Raw genomic sequence first — 18755 nt, 5'->3', positions numbered from 1 at the left:
GGTGCTTTGTGAGTGGCAGAGCTTTGTATGGCCTCGATTCTGTCCTCATCAGAAAATGACAGTCTAGGCATCATCATTTTCTGTGGTTCTGGAAAAGTGCTGAAAAAAAATCAATTTCGAGCCCCAGATATTTGCATCCTCTAAGGCAGTGTCCTATAAATCTAGTTACAGGTTCTTCTCTATTAACAGTAAGTGCTGGAACACTTTTAAATATGAACAATGGTGATGGAGAAGGATAAAACCAAAATAGTGCTCCTGTGGCTTTGTGCAGGGTAGAATTAGGGAGCATAATCCAAATAATAACATCTCATGCTTTTATGGGGCTGTGTGCATATGGCGTAAATGACAGCTCATTAAACTTTATATCCTGCCTACAAGATAAGCATGTAATTAGTATTACATCCTTTTTTATAATTAGGAGGCCTCATCCAAAAAAATGTGGCTCACAAGCCATATTTGAAGGCGGTGACTCAGCCTGAATTAGGCTGTGTTGTGAGGATGGAGAGAATTGTGCTTTAGAGGACTAAAAAAACAGAGACAAAAGGTTGAGCTGGTGTCAGGCTCCTGTGCCCGCCCTCACCCGCTGGAAAACACAGGTGGATGAGCTTTATAACGCCAGGTGTGGCCGGAGTCCGTGCTGCCAGCCCGAGCTTTGTGCCCGACCATGCCCCGGGAGCTCCGGGAGCGCTGGCCCGGGCCCCGGTGCCGTTCACGGCTGAGCGGACAGGAATGCTCGGTGCCAGCGGGGCTCGCCTTCCCCGGGGCGGCTGAGCGGGGCAGACGGGGACTCGCAGCCCCTCGGCGACTGTCCGCAGGTGAGGCTGTTTGTCACAGCCCGGGGGGACAGGTCACCGCCGGCACCCCTGCGGCTCCGGGCCGGGGCTTGGGGCGCTGCTCTCCCGCCTGGGTGCCGGGTTTGTTTTGGGGTTTGCCCGGCCCGCGGGGCTGGCGGTGGCGCTGGCGGTGTGTCCCGCTGTCCTGGGCTCAGCTGCCCGCGGCGAGGAGCAGCTGCTGTGTGCCCGCTCCGGGGAGCTCCCGGCCGGGGAAGGAGGCGGCGAGCCGGCTGCTGGCCCGGGCCGCATTCCTGGCGTGCTCCTGGAGGAAGCGGGCGGTGGGAGAAGCCACCGGGGCTGTGTGCGGCGACAGCCATCGTCTGGGGGGAGAAGTGACGACATCCATCCTCTATGGAGGGAAGTGGTGACAGCATCGTCCGTGGGGCGATGCTTTTGGGGACACGGTGCAGGAACAGGGCCCCAGAGCTCCTCCCGCGGCCGCTCCACATCCAGCCCTTCCAGGAGATTACGGGTTCATTCTCTCAGATCACTAAGCCCGGGCGATAATCTCCCGCACAGATGTGCGATGATGGGAGCAGAAACGTGCGAGCCGCCACCCGGCCGGGCGCGGAGCGGGCCGGAGGGGCTCTCCCGCAGGCCGGGCGCGAGTTTCCCCGCGGCGGTGCCGGACAGGGTCGCGGGGAGCGGCGCAGAGCCGGAGCGGGGCAGGGCCGGGCCCGCCCCGGGCAGAGGCGGCTCCGCAGCGGCGGCGCCGGCCCAGGTGCGGGAGCGGCGGGGAGGGCACGGCCCCGCCACGCCCCGACAGCTGATTGGTCGAGCTGACGGAGGGGGCGGGGAGAAGCTGTGGCGGTGCGTTTCCATTGGCCAGCAGCGCGCGGGGCGTGGCGCGGGCGGGCCCGGCCCGGGCGGGGCCTCAGCGCGGCCGCAGCGGCTCCGCCCCCGGCACGGCGCCGCTCCCGCCGCTCACCCGGCCCCGCTCCCGGCTCGGCTCGGCTCGGCCTGGCCCGGCACCGCGCTCCCGCCGCCCGCCCGCACCGGCGGCTGCGCGCCTCGCCCGGAAAGCCCTTCGGTTCTGCGTTTTCCCCGGATTTTTGCGTGCTTGCCCCGCCGTGCCGGGCAGCATGGGGCTGCCGGCGCTGGAGTTCAGCGAGTGCTGCCTGGACAGTCCGCAGTTCCGGGAGCGGCTGCGCTTCCACGAGGCCGAGCTGGAGAGGACCAACAAGTTCATCAAGGAGCTCATCAAGGACGGGAAGTCGCTCGTCGCCGCCCTCAAGAGTAAGTGCGGGGCTGGGGGCGGCCCTGCGGGACCCCGCGACCCCCGCCCGGCCCCGGCCCTGCCCGCCCGCCGAGCCCCGCCCGCCCCGCGCTGCCCCCGCCACGGGGGCTGCTCCATCCGGGACCACCCGCGCCCGCCCGAGCCCCCCCTGCGGGCCGGGCCGCGGGGCCCTGCCTGCTCCGGCTCCTGCTCCTGCTCCTGCTCCTGGTCCAGCAGGACGCGCGCGGTGCTCCGGGATGTGCCCGGCCGTGGTCCACGGGCACACGCGTGCTCCTGGTTCTGGACCATCAGCACAAGCACGGGCCTTGCCCCAGCCCATCCGGCTGTGTGCTCCATCAGGGTGGATCCATCGGGACGAGCAGGGCTCCGGTCCTGCTCCGTCGGGATGTGCGTGGCCGTGGTCCATTGGCACGTGTGTGGTTCTGCTCCTGGCCCAGCAGCTCCGCGGCCCTCGGGGGTCGCATCCTTTGGGGGCGGTTTTTGAGGCGATGCGTTGGTGCCTGGTTCCCCTGCCCCCCCGGCTGGCCTCTGTCCCGTGTCTGCCCAGGGTGGGGGTGCCCGGAGTCCCCCGGGCTCTGCCCGCGCTGACCCCTCCGGGCCCGTTCCTGACTGGGACCAAGGACCCCTCCAGGGCTGTCCCCTGTCTCCACGGGGAGCGGCGGTGGCTGCAAAGCTGCAAACCGGGGAGGAGCGGTCTGGTGGGAGGGGGATGCAGCCATGCAGCTGTGGCTCTGGGCTGGGGACACCCTCACCTGTGGCTGGCAGCGTCCCGGTCCTCCCTGATGCCCGGGCTGGGCTGCTCCTGTCCCCACGGCCGGGGCTGGGGACACCTCTGCATGGCTGCCAGCGTTGGCTGGGCTGTGCCCTCGGGTGCTGTGCTGGGTGGGCTGCTCCCCAAGCTGTGTTTCTGCTGTTCCCTCATGGGGTCATTGGGGTTTTCTCTGTTTTTGAGTTTCTTTGGCCCAAATCACAGGGTGTTTCTCTATCCAGGGGGGTGCCTGTACCCGGCACGCTGGCAGCACACGTGGGCACCAATCTGTGCCAGGGGGTGACAGGGGCACGTCACAAACACAGGTGCCATGGAGCCCCTGCAGCATCACCTGCCGTGAGCCAGCCTGGCCAGGGTCGTTGTGGGGCTGTGGGCCAGCGAGGTCACCCCAGGGTGCACGGGCAGGTGAAGCATTCCCAGCACCCTGGCCATTCCCAGAAGGGCTGATTCCTGCTCCCTCCCCTTCTGATCTCACACCGAGCCCCATGGGTGTAGTTCCTCTGTGCTGAAGTAGCAGCTGGTAACATCTGGCTTACAGGGACTCCCATTGTACCAATTCTTGGCATTTGGGGTTAAAAGAATCTCAAACCCGACAGCTGTGGGTGCATTTATGGTTCTGCAGGTCTGAGCTGTGTTCTGCTATGGAGCTTTTGCTGAAGGCAGCAGTGCCTGGCCCTGCCTGTAGCATTCATTTTACCCCAGAACAAATCCTACAGCGCTGCTCTTCACAGAAAATACATTTTGGGAGTGAGCTGGTGAGTCCTGAGGTGTCTCTAGGCTTAGTCAGCTTGCAGCAGGTGCTGGCTGAGGTGCTGGCTGAGCTCTGGCCCTGGGCATGCTGTGTGCAGGATTTTGGGGTGTGCAGGGAGCCCCTGTGGGCTCGTGGCTGCCAGTGGGCTCCTGTCCCCCGGCCGTGGCCGTGCTGCACACCCCAGCTCGGGCAGGAAGAACGCTCGCTGGCCTCTGGAGATAAGGATGTTTTTATGGCTGAATTGTTTTGTAGCTCCTATTGAATGTGTTCCTGGATTAGCCCTTAATTCCTGCACAGGGCTGGGGGGAGTTCCAGTGGTGCCCAGGCTGCAGGGACAGGAATAATGCTGATTCTGCTGCAGGGTAAATCAGTGCCCAGGCGCCTGCCCTGCCTGCCCTGGGGTCACCTCCCCTGCACGTGTGGCACCGTGGTGGCCCCAGGGCGCTCTGGGGGAGGGTTTGGGCCATGTGGGGCAGGAAGGCTGGGACGGGGTGTCCCTTCCCTGGCTGGGATGCTCAGCCCTCTGTGCATCCTTCTCCTGCTGTAGGGGTGACTTCGGGGGCTGGGGGGCTGTGATGGCTCCGACTGATCCCTGGTGCTGGGTGGGACTGGGCTGGCTCTATCCCACGTGTGTCACCCTCAGTGTGACAGGCCCAAGGTCTGATGTGTTGTGTGAGCCCTTACAGACCATTCCAGTGTCCAGCAGCAGGGATGGAGATGCTCCAGGGGTGAGGAGCTGCTGTGCTGCCTGTTGCTGGTTGTTGTGTCTGTGTCACTGCTGCAGGGGCTGGGGTGTCACCCCGTGAGCCAGTGCAGATCTGGGGCCATTCCTGACTGTGACCAGCGATTTGCTTTTCTAAGCCAGCTTTTATTTTTCAGTGGTGTTTCCAAGTGGTTTTGTCTCCCTGTGGCTGGGCATGGTGGCCTTATCTCACTGTCATTGTCTCCGTGCTGCTCCTCAGCTGCTGCTGTGACTTGTGGCTGTGGAGCTGGGCCGGCCTGGGGGCAGCAGAGCCCTGGCTCAGGACGTGCTGCCTGTGAGTGAGGGGCTCTGGGGGTGTCCAGGCCCTTGGGCAGTGACTGCCTGCAGCCAGAGTTACGTGAGGTCTTGGCAATATCCTCTCTCCTTTTCCTTCCTCTTGCCTCTTCTGCTGAACGTTTCACATCCTCTTTGTCTGAAGGCAGGCGTGGGGACAGCGTGCAACTGTGGTGCTGCTGAGGGGCTGCTGGGGCTGGGCAGTGAGGGGAGGAAGATGAGGGAGGAAGAGCCCTCTGCAGAGCTGGGCAGGAGCAGCAGCATGGGCACGCAGGGATGGTGAGACTGGAGTAAGGACACAGAACAAAGTCTCTGCCAGGGTTTGGTGAAAGGGCTGCTCTGCCCTGCTTTTGCCCTCTGTGTAGGTACAGAGGGAAATAGGAATGATTCACAGCTCTTTCTGCTTCCCTGAGAAGAAAGAATAAATTCAGAAGGTTGAAAATGATCCTCATTTGCTGAAGGGCTGGTCTTGCTAAATATCCTCAGATGCCAAGGGCATCTCTGGAGTGTGTGTGTCTGTGTGTACATAAATGCTGTTGGATCTTTTTCCCCCAGCGAGTTTCAGTGCCTGTTTCCATTGTCTCCCTTTGCTGCTTGGCTGGTATTCATTGACCTGGTTTTCAGCAAAACGTGTCCCTCTTCCTCCCTGATCCACCATCCATAAATTATTCAGAAAGTTTTGCAGATGCAGAGACTTCAAGTGTGACATAAATAATGAACTCGAAGCCTGGATGCCGTGAAACTCCTTCTCCAGCACAGGAGCTGTGGTGACCATCAGGAGCAGGGATGCTGAGGGATTTTGTCCCTTTGCATGTCCCTGTGCCTGTGTGAGGGCCAGGCAGGCAGCCAGTGGCTCGTCCCTGTGCTGGCACAGAGGGGGACTGAGCCCAGGCACCCAGAGGGTGATGAGGAGATGCCCTCAGCTTGTTTTGGGAAGCAGGCAGCCCACCTAGGGGTAGAGGAGGTGGGGGTGCAGGGGCTGCCAGCCATCGCCTCCCCCGTGCTGTAGCACAGGGCTGAGCCTGGCACCCTCCTCCTCCTCCTCTCCTCCTCCCTGTGCCCTTCTCCCTGTGCTGCCAGGCTCTGTGTCCCGGTGGCCATGGGGCTGTTGTCCCCTTCAGGCCCTGGGTGCAGCCTGGTGCCCTGCCACGTTTCTGCTGGTTTGTTTTCCTTCTTCCAGCTCCCAGGCACTAATTTGAAGCCACCAAAGCCGTCCACGCCCTGGCTGCTGCCATGCTCCCACGGCACAGACTGCAATTTGTGTGGTGGGGCTGGGCTGGGGTGGCTCTGTGAGCCCCCTCCCCACGAGGGCACACGGGCTGGGTCCCGGTGGGGCTGTGCCATGCCCCGGCCTCCCACGGGAAAGGCACAGCTGGGCTGGTTTGGTGTTCTGGGTCACTTTTCCTTTTGCTGGTTTTTTGGCCAGGGCACTGCAGAGCTCAGTGGGGAGGGATGGGACCAAGGGGTGATGCTGGGCTGTCCCCTGGGCTGACCCCTGTGCTGCCACCATGGGAATGCCAGCAGGGCTTTTGCTGCAGCTCTGGGGTATTTCCTGGGACACATCCTGCTCTGAGGCTGCTGTGCAGCTCTAAACCTGCAGTGGGCTGCTGGGGTGGCTCCTGGTGGTGTTCCAGACTCAGGGATGTGCTTGCTCGTGGGTTCTGTTCTACCTCTCTGCAGCATCTTGGTGAAACTGAGCCTTTATGAGGTGTCTGTGCCCGTGGCTGTGGGGTGGCAGTGCCTGTCCTGGATGGAGCTGGCGTTGGATCTGCAGCAGAAGCGAAAGTGAAACTTTTGCCCAGTGTTTACTCAATTCCCTTTGACACAAACAAGGCTGAGGTGGTGATAAGGAAACTGAGGGGATTGCCCACTTTGCCACTTTGCCATTGTTTTTGCATCCTGCTCCCCATGGCCCCTGGTTCAGCTCACTCCATCCCCCTGGGAGTGGTCTGGGGGAGCCCTGGCTGGGTGGGCAGAGGGCAGGTAGAGCACAGGCAGCTGGCCACTGAAGGGCCCTCGTGTGCCTCTGCAGGGACAGAGCCCTTGGGTGTGCTGAGCACGATCCCAGTCTGGGGCTGCTTGGCAACCTGCTGCCATCTGGGGTGACAGGCCCTCGTGCCCCAGGTGTTTGGTGCTGGGAAGAAGGAATCCAAAGCCCATCTTACGTTGTTTTCATCCTTCTTGCTGTTCTGGTTCCTGAAGAAGACTGTCACAGCCCAAACCTTCTCACCTCTAAGTGCAGAGGTTTAGGTCTGGCCTTTCCAGGAGCAGCCCCTGGTTGTGCAGGTGCAAACCTGAGTGCTCAGAGCTGTGCTCCTGCCCAGGAGAGCTCTGCAGGCCCCAGTTTGGAGGAGAAGGAGCCTTGTGCTTCCTGGAGGGTGCAGAACCAGCAGTCAGCACCTGGCTGGGTTGCCGTGACCGCTGGCACTCGTCGTGCTCGGGCTGTGAGAGATGGTGCTGGGCTGTGGTGGTGGGGGCAGCCCAGGTGAGTCACCTGTGCCTGCCAGGGCTGAGCCTGGCAGCCTCCTGTGCCTGCCAGGGCTGAGCCTGGCAGCCTCCTGTGCCTGCCCAGGGCTGAGCCTGGCAGCCTCCTATGCCTGCCCAGGGCTGAGCCTGGCAGCCTCCTATGCCTGCCCAGGGCTGAGCCTGGCAGCCTCCTGTGCCTGCCCAGTCTCCCTGTGTCTGCCCAGTGCCAGGAGCTGCTGCCTTGCCACAGGGAGGGTTTCCTGGAGCATCCATGCCTTTCCCAAGGAGCTTGTTCCATGCTTGGAGGGGCAGGGGAGGGTCCCTGCCTGCTCTCCCTCTGCCTTGCAAACCACAGGGAAAGCACGTGGCTTTGGGTTTGGCTGGTAAAATGATTGACTTTGATTTTTTCCTGCTTAGTTCAGCCAGCCCAGGTGTAATGTGTAACAAGGCTCCCCTGTGGCAGGGTGCATTTTCCCCTCTTCATTCCTGTAGGAAATGGTTGGTGTAGGGAATACTTGGAGCTGTGGAGGAGGGATGTGGTTATGGCCCAGCCAGTCCTGCACCAGCAGAGCCAGAGGCACCAAGGACTTCTCCTCCTTTGCATGACCTGTGTGGCTTGTGCAGCCACATCTTTAATAACCTGTCTGGGATTTTATTCAGATGAGGGCTAGGACAGGTGATAATAGTGTGCTTCAGTTTTAGTACAAGCTGATCCTCCTCTTCTTTCCCAGTGGAAGTTGGCAGCAGGAACATATTCCTGCTTGGGAGGTGCTCTTTGTGATGGTGGGTCTGCACTGTGAGCCCTGGAGGGACCGCAGGGCTGGCTGAGGGGGCTGCACACCTGTCCCACCTGCAGGGCTGGCTCAGGGGGCTGCACACCTGTCCCACCTGCAGGGCTGGCTCAGGGGGCTGCACACTTGTCCCACCTGCAGGGCTGGCTGAGGGGGCTGCACACCTGTCCCACCTGCAGGGCTGGCTCAGGGGGCTGCACACCTGTCCCACCTGCAGGGCTGGCTGAGGGGGCTGCACACTTGTCCCACCTGCAGGGCTGGCTCAGGGGGCTGCACACCTGTCCCACCTGCAGGGCTGGCTGAGGGGGCTGCACACTTGTCCCACCTGGCTCTGCCGAGTGCCAGAGGGAGCTCTCCCTGCTGGATGCTGCAGTGGTTCCCCTGTGCACTGCTGTGGCTGTGATCCACACACGCAGGAGTGCTCCCTGTATCCCCAGGGAACATTCCCCCATCTGCCAGGGGATCCCACCCCAGCCAGGACCCCACAGTGCCGGCAGGTTTGGGGGCTGATGGTGGGAGCCAGGGAGGGCGGGGTGGGCTCGTGGGTCCTGCAGGAGGCACTGGGTGGGTGCTGTGGGGCGTGGGGCTGGACTGGAGCTGGCTCTGGCTGTCAGCAGCACTGACAGGGAGCCCCGTGGGCACCAGGGCTGGGTGTGCAGGAGAGCCTGTTCATGATTCCATCTTCTACACTGTTCTGACAGAAGGCTTGTTAACAGGGCTAGGAGATCTCTGTGATTGGGAGCATGCCACAGAGCACCTCTGGGCACACGTCCTGATAGCTGGGATGGGGACAGAGCCTGGAGGAGCTGCAGGGCCTGTGCTGAGCTCGTGTGCCATGCCAGGCTAAACCCAGCCTTTTGGGATGGCCTGGGATAGAGGGCAGCTCTGAGAGGCAGGGGCTGGCCCTGCCAGAGCTGGAGGAGACTGGGAGTGCACACCTGTGTGCAGGGAGGGACTCTGGGCGGGGGGGGCCTGGGCAGGGCTGTGGAGGGCCAGGTTGGATGTCCCTGTGTGCCCCCAGCACTGGCAGTCACCCACATGCTGTGTCCTGCTCATGCTTCCAGCATGGAGCAGATTTGCTTGATTTGGGTCAGGAGGCTGTTTGCTGTTTTCCACAGGCTGCAGATGTGCTGGCACAGCTTGAATCATCTGTCTCCATTTGTTTCTGCAGTGCTGCCAGACTGAGGCGTGTGTGGCATCACCTGAGGTGTGTGTGGCATCACCTGCAGCGTGTGTGGCATCACCTGTGTGCCCTGGATGTGGGCTGGGAGCAGTGGGCTCTTCAGGTTTCCCTTTTTCCCTTTGCTTTGCGGTAGCAGCTCTCGGTGACGTTGGGAATCCGAGTGAGGAGATGCCGTTCCCATGGTTGCTGCGGAGGCTGGGAGGCGGCGGTGCCTGCTGTCCCTGTGCTGTCCCTGTGCTGTCCCTGTGCTGTCCCTGTGCTGTCCCTGTGCTGTCCCTGTGCTCTCTGCAGGCTGGCACACAGTGCCTGCTGTCCCTGTGCTGTCCCTGTGCTGTCCCTGTGCTCTCTGCAGGGTGGCACACGGTGCCCACTGTCCCTGTGCTGTCCCTGTGCTGTCCCTGTGCTGTCCCTGTACTCTCTGTAGGGTGGCACACAGTGCCCACTATCCCTGTGCTGTCCCTGTGCTGTCCCTGTGCTCCCTGCAGGCTGGCACACGTGGTGCTTCTCTGGCTGATTCAGTACCAGGGATGGCATGGGGCAAGGAGGTTCTGCCCTTGCTGTCTGCCAGACCCCTCCCTGCCTGGCAGAGGGGGACCACCAACCCCTTTGCTGGCACCCTAAAATCGGGGTGTGCTTCTCCCTGAAGCCCAGGAGCCACAAACCAGGGCAGGGCTGCTCAGGGGTTGGCATTCCCGCACATGGCAGAGGGGCTTCAGTCCCCTCACTGTGTCTGGGGGGCAGCAGTGTGGCCAAGCCAACCCTGTGGTTCTGGTTTGGGCCATTCTGGGCCCCTTTGCAGCATCCAGCAGCGGGACAGGCTGGGGGACAGCAGGGGACAGGGGGGACGGGCTGTGCCAGGCATCCATGGCTGGCTCGGGTTACTTCATCCTCGCTGTGATGAGTAGCTGTAGCGTGACCGTGGTGGGTGGGTGGGAGGGAGGGGAGGGGGAGCTCGTACAGAACCTGCACAGCTTGTTCACTCTGCTGTGAATCATCCCCTCCTCCTCCCCCGGGCACGCCAGCGGCTGTCACCGCCCGGGGACACGCGTGTTTTCCCTGCCTTCCTGGGACAGGGATGCTTTCCTGGGACAGGGATGCTTTCCTGGGACAGGGATGTTTTCCCATGTTTTCCTGGGACAGGGATGCTTTCCTGGGACAGGAATGTTTTCCCATGTTTTCCTGGGACAGGGGTGTTTTCCCATGTTTCCTGGGACACGGATGCTTTCCTGGGACAGGGATGTTTTCCCATGTTTTCCTGGGACAGGGGTGTTTTCCCATGCTTTCCTGGGACAGGGATGCTTTCCTGGGACAGGGATGTTTTCCCATGTTTTCCTGGGACAGGAATGTTTTCCCTCTTTTCCTGGCACACTCCCCATGCCAGAGGTGCTTCCACCTGCTCTGTGTTAGCGCTGGTGGCCCTGGGCCCGTGGGCTCCTGCCCAATGTGAGTCTTTAGGGCATCACCCTGGCTGTTAATGGCAAGGATGGTCTCCAGCGTGGCTTGGAGGAGTTGGGAGTTGGCTCCTCTGCCTCGGCTCCCAGCGGGAGCTGGGGGGTCCCGGCACACCGGGGTGCAAGGGGTGTGCTGGGATGCTCTGTGCCCTGGGGACCGAGGGGGAAGGGGGTGTCTGTGCCGTGGTGCCAGGCGGGTTTCCAGCACAGCAGCCTCCGGACCATCTGGCCCTGGCACGGGGAGCGGCGGGCGCAGCGCGGGGACCGGGGACAGCCGGGGCTGGGGCTGCCTGCTCAGCCCTCCCTGCCTGCTCAGCCCTCCCTGCCTGCTCAGCCCTCCCTGCACCCTCAGGCAGGGCTGGGAGCAGCCTGGGACAGTGGGAGGGGTCCCTGCCCATGGCAGGGGTGGAATGAGATGAACTTTAAGATCCCTCCCAACCCAAATCTGTCTGGGATTCCATGATCCACAGTGAGGGAGGTGTGGAGGGCTCTCTGGGCAGAGTGACCTGTGAAAAGAGCTGGCGTGTGCCTTTCCCCAGCACTGCTGCTACGCTGTCCCTTGCTGGATTTTCATTCTTTTTCTCGCTGAAGCAGCGTCTGTCCAGAGCGATGCCCTCGCTGAGTGCTGGTTGCTAAGCAATGTTTTACAAAAAACCCAACCATTGCAGAGCAGAGCGTTGGGTGTCTCTCCCAGGAATGCTAGGGGAAAGCCCAGGTTCAAGGCAGTGATTTCTTCCTGGAAAGGATGGTCACATACTGGCACAGGCTACCCAGGGCAATGGTGGAGTCACTGTCCTGGAGGGGTTTTACAGATGACGACAGTGGTGATTGTTGGCTTTGGCACTGCAGGGAGATCAGCAGGATGTGAGAATCTTGGAGGGCTTTTCCCACCTGAACTATTCCATGGTTCTGTGCTACACCCCAGGCTGTGCGTCCCTGTCCTCACCCTGCGTGCCTCCCTAAGCTCCACTAGAGATTTTAATTTATTTTCTCTTTTCCTGCCGAAGCAGGAAAAATTGACTCACTTGTCACTGATGTTCCTGCAAGCACAGTGGGATTTTTCCTGTTCTTACAGCTGAGGTGGAGGAGCACCGGCGACAAAAGGATTTCCGCAGCCTCCTTGGGAGGAGGAGGAGGAGGAGGAGGAGGAAGCAGGTTGTGCAGAACAGCTCCTGAGGGGCTGGGAGCTGACCCTGCCCTGGCTGTGGGTGAGAGCTGCTGCCTCTGGGATGGGGATAGGGGAGGCACTGCCCCGTGCCATGGCCTGGCTGGGGGGTGCCAGGGGGACCTGCTGTCCCTCCTGCCCACAGGGACAGGGCATTGGTGCCCTCCCCACCTGGGGCATGGGGGTCTCTGGGCCCATCGCCCCCTGGGCACCCCAATGCTTTGGTGCCTGCCCCTTGGGAAATCAAGGGGGCTCCCTGTGTCCCACCTACTAGCTAATTAGATTTAATAACTAACTAATCCAGAAGCAGGGCCAGTGCCTGAGGCAATCTGCTCTGCCTGGTGAGGTCTGGCAGGGGCTCTGCCACAGCCCCCCCTGCCAGACCCCCTTCTGCTCCACTAATGGGCATTGCCTGGGTCAGGAGCAAATTTCTTGTGGATTAGTGTCCTCTAAATTGATTAGCTGTCTCGGGCAGGGCGTTCTGTCCTAATGAAATGTGATTCCAGGCTCCAGTCGATGAAATATTGTGGTAACAAGGGTAAAGTCATCTGCAGCCTTCCTGTGGGTCGTGCCAGGGTTTGGAGAGGAATCACAGAAATGCACAGTGATTGAGGATGGAAATGACCTCCAAGATTATCAAGTCCAACCTGTGACCCATCACCATCTTGTCAACCAGCCCAGAGCACTGGGTGCCACCTCCAGCCCTTCCTTGGACACCTCCAGGCATGGGGGCTCCACCACCTCCCTGGGCAGCCCCTTCCCATGACTGACCATTCTTTCCAGGAAGAAATTTCTCCTGATGCCCCACCTGAACCTCTCCTGGCACTAGGAGGAGAAGCTGCAATTACTGGAGCAGTGATGCTTTAGGGACTGACCTGCACTACCCAGTGAGGGAAAGGGGCCATGGGGAGCTGTGAGTAAAACAGTAAAACCTTTCCTCACAGCTGTGAGGCTGGAGGTGTTTACATGACCTGCCTGGGGCAGTGGCAGTGGGGCAGTGTGCAGGTGGAGGGGAGATGTGCTATTCAAAACCCTGGTTTTGGCAATGGCAGTCAGGGATTGGGGTTTGAAGGTCAGGCACTCGGTGCAGTGGGACAGCTGTGCTCAGCAGGTCTGACATCTCTCTCTCTGAGCCAGCCCTGTGCCCAAATCCCTGGCCTGACTGGGACACAGGGATTTTCACTGCTGCTTCCTCACACTGAGTGCTGTGCCAGCCGGGGTGGGAATTTTCCATTTCATTACCACGTCCCTGATGTTTTCCAGGCACTTAAGCTGTTGCCTGTGTTTGCTGTTTGGATGCATCCCTCCTCTGTGTTGGAGTGGTGGATATTTTGATTTTATTCAGAAGCTGTGCCTGCTCCCACCTGAGCTCCTGTTGCTCCGACGCCCGGCTCCCTGCCTGCCAAACTCTGGGCTGCAGGTTGGGACAGGCCGGGGGGTTCTGCCATGAAACAACACCAGGATGTGAACAAAAATAAGCACAGGGAAAAGTGCCAGACGTGGGAGCTGGGTGGGGAAGTGGAGAAATCCCGTTTCATTTTGTTTGGCTGCGAAGTGCACGAAACGCTCCATGTTCAGCTCAGAGCCTGGGGATGGCATCTGGGGGATGCTGCCCTGTGCTGGGGGCAGGTGGGCTGTGCCCCTCCAGGAGCTGCAGGCAGGGATGCTGCTCTGGGGGCTGTGGGAGGACTGGGATGTTGCCATGTTCGTGCAGAGCACCAGGAAGCCCCCTGGGCAGGGCTCTGCTCAGTGCTGGGGGTTCTGCTGATCCCCTGTGCTGGTTCTCTGCATGGTGATGGCCAGTCTGGAAGCTGCCTGCCAGGGTGGTGGTACCTTGCTTCAGGCCCCTGATCTTCCAGGGCCATCCTGGGGGCGTGGAGTGGTTGCCAGGGCTGCCAGGAGGGCTCTGGCAGGCCCGTGTTTCTCTGAGCCCTGCTGCCCCTTGCTGGGAGTGAGGACTCGTTGGGCTGTGCAGCTGCAGACATCTGTCTCCTCAGGCTCTCCAGGAATGGGAAGCCTTTCCCAGGGTCGTTTACATCATTCCTGGGTTTTGTTTCCTGCGTGTCCTGGCTGCAGGCAGGGCAGGCTCTGCTGCCTGGCACCTGTGGCTGGAAGTCTTCCTTTCCTGGTGGGATGGAGAGGTCATTGCTCCATGGTTCACATGCCCAGTGCTGAAATCCCTCCAGGTGGGACCCTTGCTGAGGGGCACTTCATCAACTGCATCATTAACCCATCCCTGCTGCCTGTACCAGCTTCTGTCCTGCCGGTGTCCCAGCCCTGGTGACACTCTGAGTGGGAAGGGCAGAGCAGTTTGCATGAGCTGGGTTTCTGCAGTGTCTGTGAGACAAGGATCTGACTCACGAGAGTGGCTTTGTTGCAATATGACTTGATGGGTGAGTGCTAAGAAAAGCTGAACAGGAAGGATGGAGAGAGGCTGTGAGACCTTTGCCTGTGGCAAAGCAGGCTCAGCACTGGGCTCAGAGCTCCAGGGCCTGAGGAGGTCCAGGGCTGATTCATGGTTGAGGAGTGGGGCAGAGGGGCAAGGGTTCCAGTTGACCACCAACTCCCTCAAACCAGGGCAAAACACGAGGGAGGCTGCAGCAGTGGGAGTAGAAGGAAGTGGTTCCTTGCCTTGGTGCTGCTGCAGCCCTGGCCCTGCTGCAGAATGTCACACTGGACTGGCAGCTTGGGACCTGCTGGTCCTTCTGGCTTCATTTCCCTTGGATCTCCAGTGCTGTCCATCAGGAATCTTGGGAAGCTTTGCAGACGCGTCCAGGGCTGGCAAAGCTCCCAGGAGAAGTCTGAGCATTATTGATTTGGGGGTGGCACGATGACGTGCCCGGGGTGCTGGGCTGGTGGGCAGCAGGGATAATTTTAGCTGTGCAGCCAGGCAGCCCTTCCAAGGGATAACTTTGTTTTTCACGACGTGCAGAACCTTTATCTGGTAAAATCCCGTGGAAATGCTCCGTGTCTTGAGCGTGTTGCTGAGGTCTGATGTGCTGTTTGAGCCTGTCAATGGTGCCATTCAGCACACAGAGGGCTCTGTGTCCCCGTGCCCAGCGCTGCCATACGGGGCCAGCTGAGCCTGGGGTCCAGGCAGACGGGGATGCCTGGGCTGGCAGCAGTGCCCAGCACTCCCCTGGCTGCAGGGCAGGGCTGAGCCACAGCTGGGGCACCTCCTGGACCTGCCCTCCTGGGCATCTTGGACAGAGCTTCAGGTTAGTGTGTGTTTTAGCACATCTGAGCAGTTCTGGGTGTTCTGCTTGCACTGTGCTGTGTAGGGAGTGTGTGCTTGTAAACTCGGTGAAAATGAGCTGCTGGGGTTTGGCTCCCCGGGTGTGCTGCTGAGACAGGGCTCAGCTGGAGGCTCTGTGTGTGGAAAAGGCACCAAAACGGGGTCTGGGGGGCTGTGGGGCCACTCAGTGATTCTCTCCCTGCCTTGGGGGTCCTGCCTGGGGTGCTGCAGGGACTGTGCCCGTGGTCCTGGTCCTTGGGGTCACCTTGCTGTCCTTGGCACCCTCTAACCTCCATCTGTGGCGTGTGCCAAGCTGTGACAGCCTCTCCACAGGCTGTTGTGCAGAACATGATGGCAGAAGCTGTGCTGGAGGTGGGGTGGGCTCTGCCCATCTGCTTTTGTATGTTTGCTCATGATGATTCAGAGGGGGAACCTGCCAGCAGCTGCCGTCCCATCCTAAATCACTGATTAACTCCAACCACCTGGTGGAGGAGTTGTTTAATGAACAGATCAGTGCTAATTCTGCATGGAGGTGGCTCTGGGACTGGGCCAGGCCAGTGTCTCACGGGAGCAGGGCTTTGCTGACCTTGCTGGGAAGCGCAGAGAGGGGATTTAAACCTTCTGCAGCAAATGAAGCGTTTCCTGATGCTGGCCTGACTCTGGTGCTGACCTGTGCTGCTGGGGCTGGGGCTGGCTGGGTGAAACTGCAAACTGGCAGCTGCAGACGCTGCTCTCAGGCACGAGGTTCTTGTTGCTGGATTCCTGCACGAGCTGCAGGGCCAGGCTGGCCGAGTGTCCCATGCAGAGTGCTCCAGGCATCCATGGCCAGGCCCAGCTGGCCATTCCCAGCTCTGACCTTGCCCAAAGCGCCTCCCTGGGCATCCCTGAGCTGCAGGAGTGTTGTGTGAGCCCAGAAGGGGTGCTGAGCTGACCCCTGGCTGGCTGTGGGCACAGACACCATATTGCTGCTTTCTGAGCACCCTCAGAAAGGCAGGCTGTAATCCTGCTGCTGATTAGAGTGGCTGTTCCCTGGATTACCCATCCTGGCTGGCCCCTGCGTGCCTGGGGAGCTGCTGTGTCCTGTTCCCTGCAGCCAGATGAGGGCTGGGAGAGCTGGCCCTCCAGGTCTGCCCTGCCTGGGGCAGAGGGGCTGCTGCTGGCACTGGCATTGTCCTCCTGCCCCTCTCCGGGGGCTTGCAGGGGACAGACAGCCCAAGCTGCTGTTCCTGCTGCTCTGTGCTGTGGGGGAAGGAAGGGGCAGGAGTCTCAGTTCCTGTTGTCCACTTGAACAGTAAATATAGGCTATTAAGCAGTTTTCTTTGCAGGAAGTGTAGAAATCCTGCTCCGTGTGAGCACAGCCTCTGGCAGAGCCCAGAGCCCCGAGCAGCAGCATCCTCTGCTCCCCCTCTGCAGCACATTAACCCTTCATGGCCTCACTCAGCAGCAGGCTTGTCTTTAACCTGAGCCACCCATCCTGCTGCTTCTGCCCCTGTCCTGGGGCCAGCTGAGCCAGAGCTTTTTGCTGTTTCCAGCTTATGCAGCAGACTGGCTGCAGAGTCAGCCCTGGGGAGAGCCCCCGCTCTGAGCCAGCAGGTTCACTTTGTCCTGGCTGATCTGATCTTCCCAGCACGGGACCAGGCAGCAGCAGCAGGCAGGGGGGGACATTTGTCTTCCTGAGATCTCAGTTTGATGGGCTGTGGTTCCCCTCAGTGTCCTGCCTGTTGTTTCTGGGGTGCTGGCTGCAGACCTGGCTGAGTGGGGTCACCCCAGAGTGCCCGGGGTGCTGCACTCATGGAGGAGGGGTGGGAAATCATGACACAACCCTTCTACAAATGGCCTTTCTCAGTAGTTCCAAATTCCTTTGGAAGAGGCTATTTATGTAAGAAGCAGCCACTTGAGTCTCCTTGTAGTAACAGCAAGCACTTCCCAGAAAGACTGAGCTCTCAGCAGCCGAGGAGGAGGAGGGGGGACACGGGGAGCACGAGGTGCCCTTGCTGCTGATCCTGGCAGGATTCCTGGGGCTGGAGAAGGTCCCTCAGGCAGGTTTGGGGGAGGCCCTGGAGCTGGAGGTGTCTGGCTGGGATGGAATTCAGCCAGCAATTGTCCTGACTGCAGAGGGAGGAGGGGACAGTGGGGTGACCCCTGGGCTGGCTGTGAGGGAGCAGGGACAGCCAGAGGGGTTATCTGAGGCTGCTTCCAGGAAAGGCTGCTGCCCTCTGACCTGCTGGGAGCTGTCCCTGTCCCTGCTGTTCCTGAGGTGGGTGTCCAGGATGCAGTGGAAGGGGAGGATGCATCACTTTTAAAAGGGCATTGTATTTCAGATCCTTGGTTGCTGGAGCTGTGCAGGTGAGCCTGTGTGTGCCAGTTTTCTGTCAAGGGAACTTTCCTGAAGGGATTGTCCCATCCTCACCAGCCCAGGTGGGAAAGGGGAGCCATGGGAGGTGATGATGAGACCTGCAGCCTGAGCTGGTTGTGTTGCTCAGGCAGAAGAATTTTTCAGGCTTTTTGTGGTGGCCTTTCCTGCTGCTGTGATTGACTGAACAAGCCAGCAGAGGACTTGGAAGGAAAACTTGCCAGCCCCTGGTGCAGCCCTGGTGTGACTCATGTGCAGGGTCTGGGTGGTTTGCTCGTGCCTGAGAGGAAGCAGCAGATTCTGTTGAGCCTTTGCAGGATTTTGGGGTTGTTTGTTCACAGCCCTGGGGAAGAAGAACCCACAGGAGCTGAGGCTTGTCAAGGGGCTGCCCTGTTCTCCCTGTGCCTTCCTGCTTCCCCTGCAGGGCTGCTGTCCCAAAATGCATTTGAGGGGGCATGGGTGGTCTGACAGTGGCCTGGGGAGGATGATGGGCCCCCCAGGGTGGGCATGGGTGCCCCTCTCTCCTTTTCTGGCTGATCCTGCTGCTAATTTTATCCTTTATCACTGTCACTCCAGGAGTTATCTCCCTCTCCCCTGCCTATTTATAAGCACTGTGGGCCATTGCTGTCAGTGCTGCTGGCTCCAGAGGCTTCTTAGCTTTGCTGTGACTCGTGCCAGGTCCCAGAGCCCTGACCTGCTCCTCACTCTCAGGTGGAGGAGAGGGTGGCCCTGGAGAGGGTGGCCCTGGAGAAGGTGACCCTGCCCTGGGCTGGGAAGCCCAGTTCCCCCAGGTGCTCATCCCTGTGCTGCAGCAGCCTCCAGCTCCGGGGTCCCTCCCAGGAGGGTCTGGGTGAGAGTCCCTGGGCCCTGGGGCTGCTCCAACAAGCTCTGGTGAGGGGAGGAGGCTGCTCTGCTGCTGACACCAGCATGGCCACGTGGAAGGGAGCAGGGGGAGCTGCTCGGGGCTGTGCTGAGCTGGAACAAACCCTCCCACCCTCCCGAGTCCCTCTTCTCAATCCTGCCCAGGAGCACTGGGGAAGTTTCCCCAAAAACCACGTGTCCTGTTTCTGTGGGTGCCATGGAGGCTCCTGGCAGCTCCAGGCACAGGAAGGGTGTAAAAGCCGTGCTCGTTCCACCCTCCAGGGAGCAAAGTGCAAATTCTGTTATGTGTGAACCTTCTCCTCAAGAAGCCCCCTCTGTACTTTTCCACTGGGGAAGCTCCCAGGGATTTCCCTCTCCCTGCCTGCCTTGGCTGGGTGATTTCCTGCTGCCTTAGGAAGCAGTTGTGTGGAGGCAGCCGGGACTGAACTGGGCAGGATTAACCCCAGGGCTGTCAGCAGCAATACTGGGAAAACAGTTTTGATGCTTGGAGAAAGTTGCCAGCTCCCTTATCCCATGGGGAAAGCAAAACACTTGGACTCTGCTGTGGTTATCTCTTGGCTGCTGGTGTCTGAGAGGAGGAAACGGCCTTGTGTGCACATGCAT

At 60.4% G+C, this 18755-nt stretch overlaps 1 protein-coding gene across 3 annotated transcripts in view; it reads left to right on the top strand.

Annotated features, from left to right (window-relative positions):
• Window positions 1-1765: 1765 nt before the first annotated feature.
• ARHGAP26 (Rho GTPase activating protein 26) overlaps window positions 1766-18755 on the top strand; it is a 103907-nt gene continuing 86917 nt past the window's right edge. For 2 of the 3 annotated variants that reach the window (XM_059859895.1, XM_059859896.1), the window contains exon 1: window positions 1766-2069. In XM_059859895.1, the coding sequence (XP_059715878.1) occupies window positions 1916-2069 (154 nt within the window). In that variant the 5' untranslated portion in view covers window positions 1766-1915. The remainder of the gene's footprint in view (window positions 2070-18755) is intronic. The other variant, XM_059859894.1, reaches the window with a different exon arrangement.

The sequence above is a fragment of the Haemorhous mexicanus genome, chromosome 15 (assembly GCF_027477595.1).
Source record: "Haemorhous mexicanus isolate bHaeMex1 chromosome 15, bHaeMex1.pri, whole genome shotgun sequence".
In the NCBI taxonomy this organism is placed as follows: Eukaryota; Metazoa; Chordata; class Aves; order Passeriformes; family Fringillidae; genus Haemorhous; species Haemorhous mexicanus.
The sequence above is the reverse complement of the archived record's forward strand: the minus strand, read 5'-3'. Positions and strand labels throughout refer to the sequence as shown.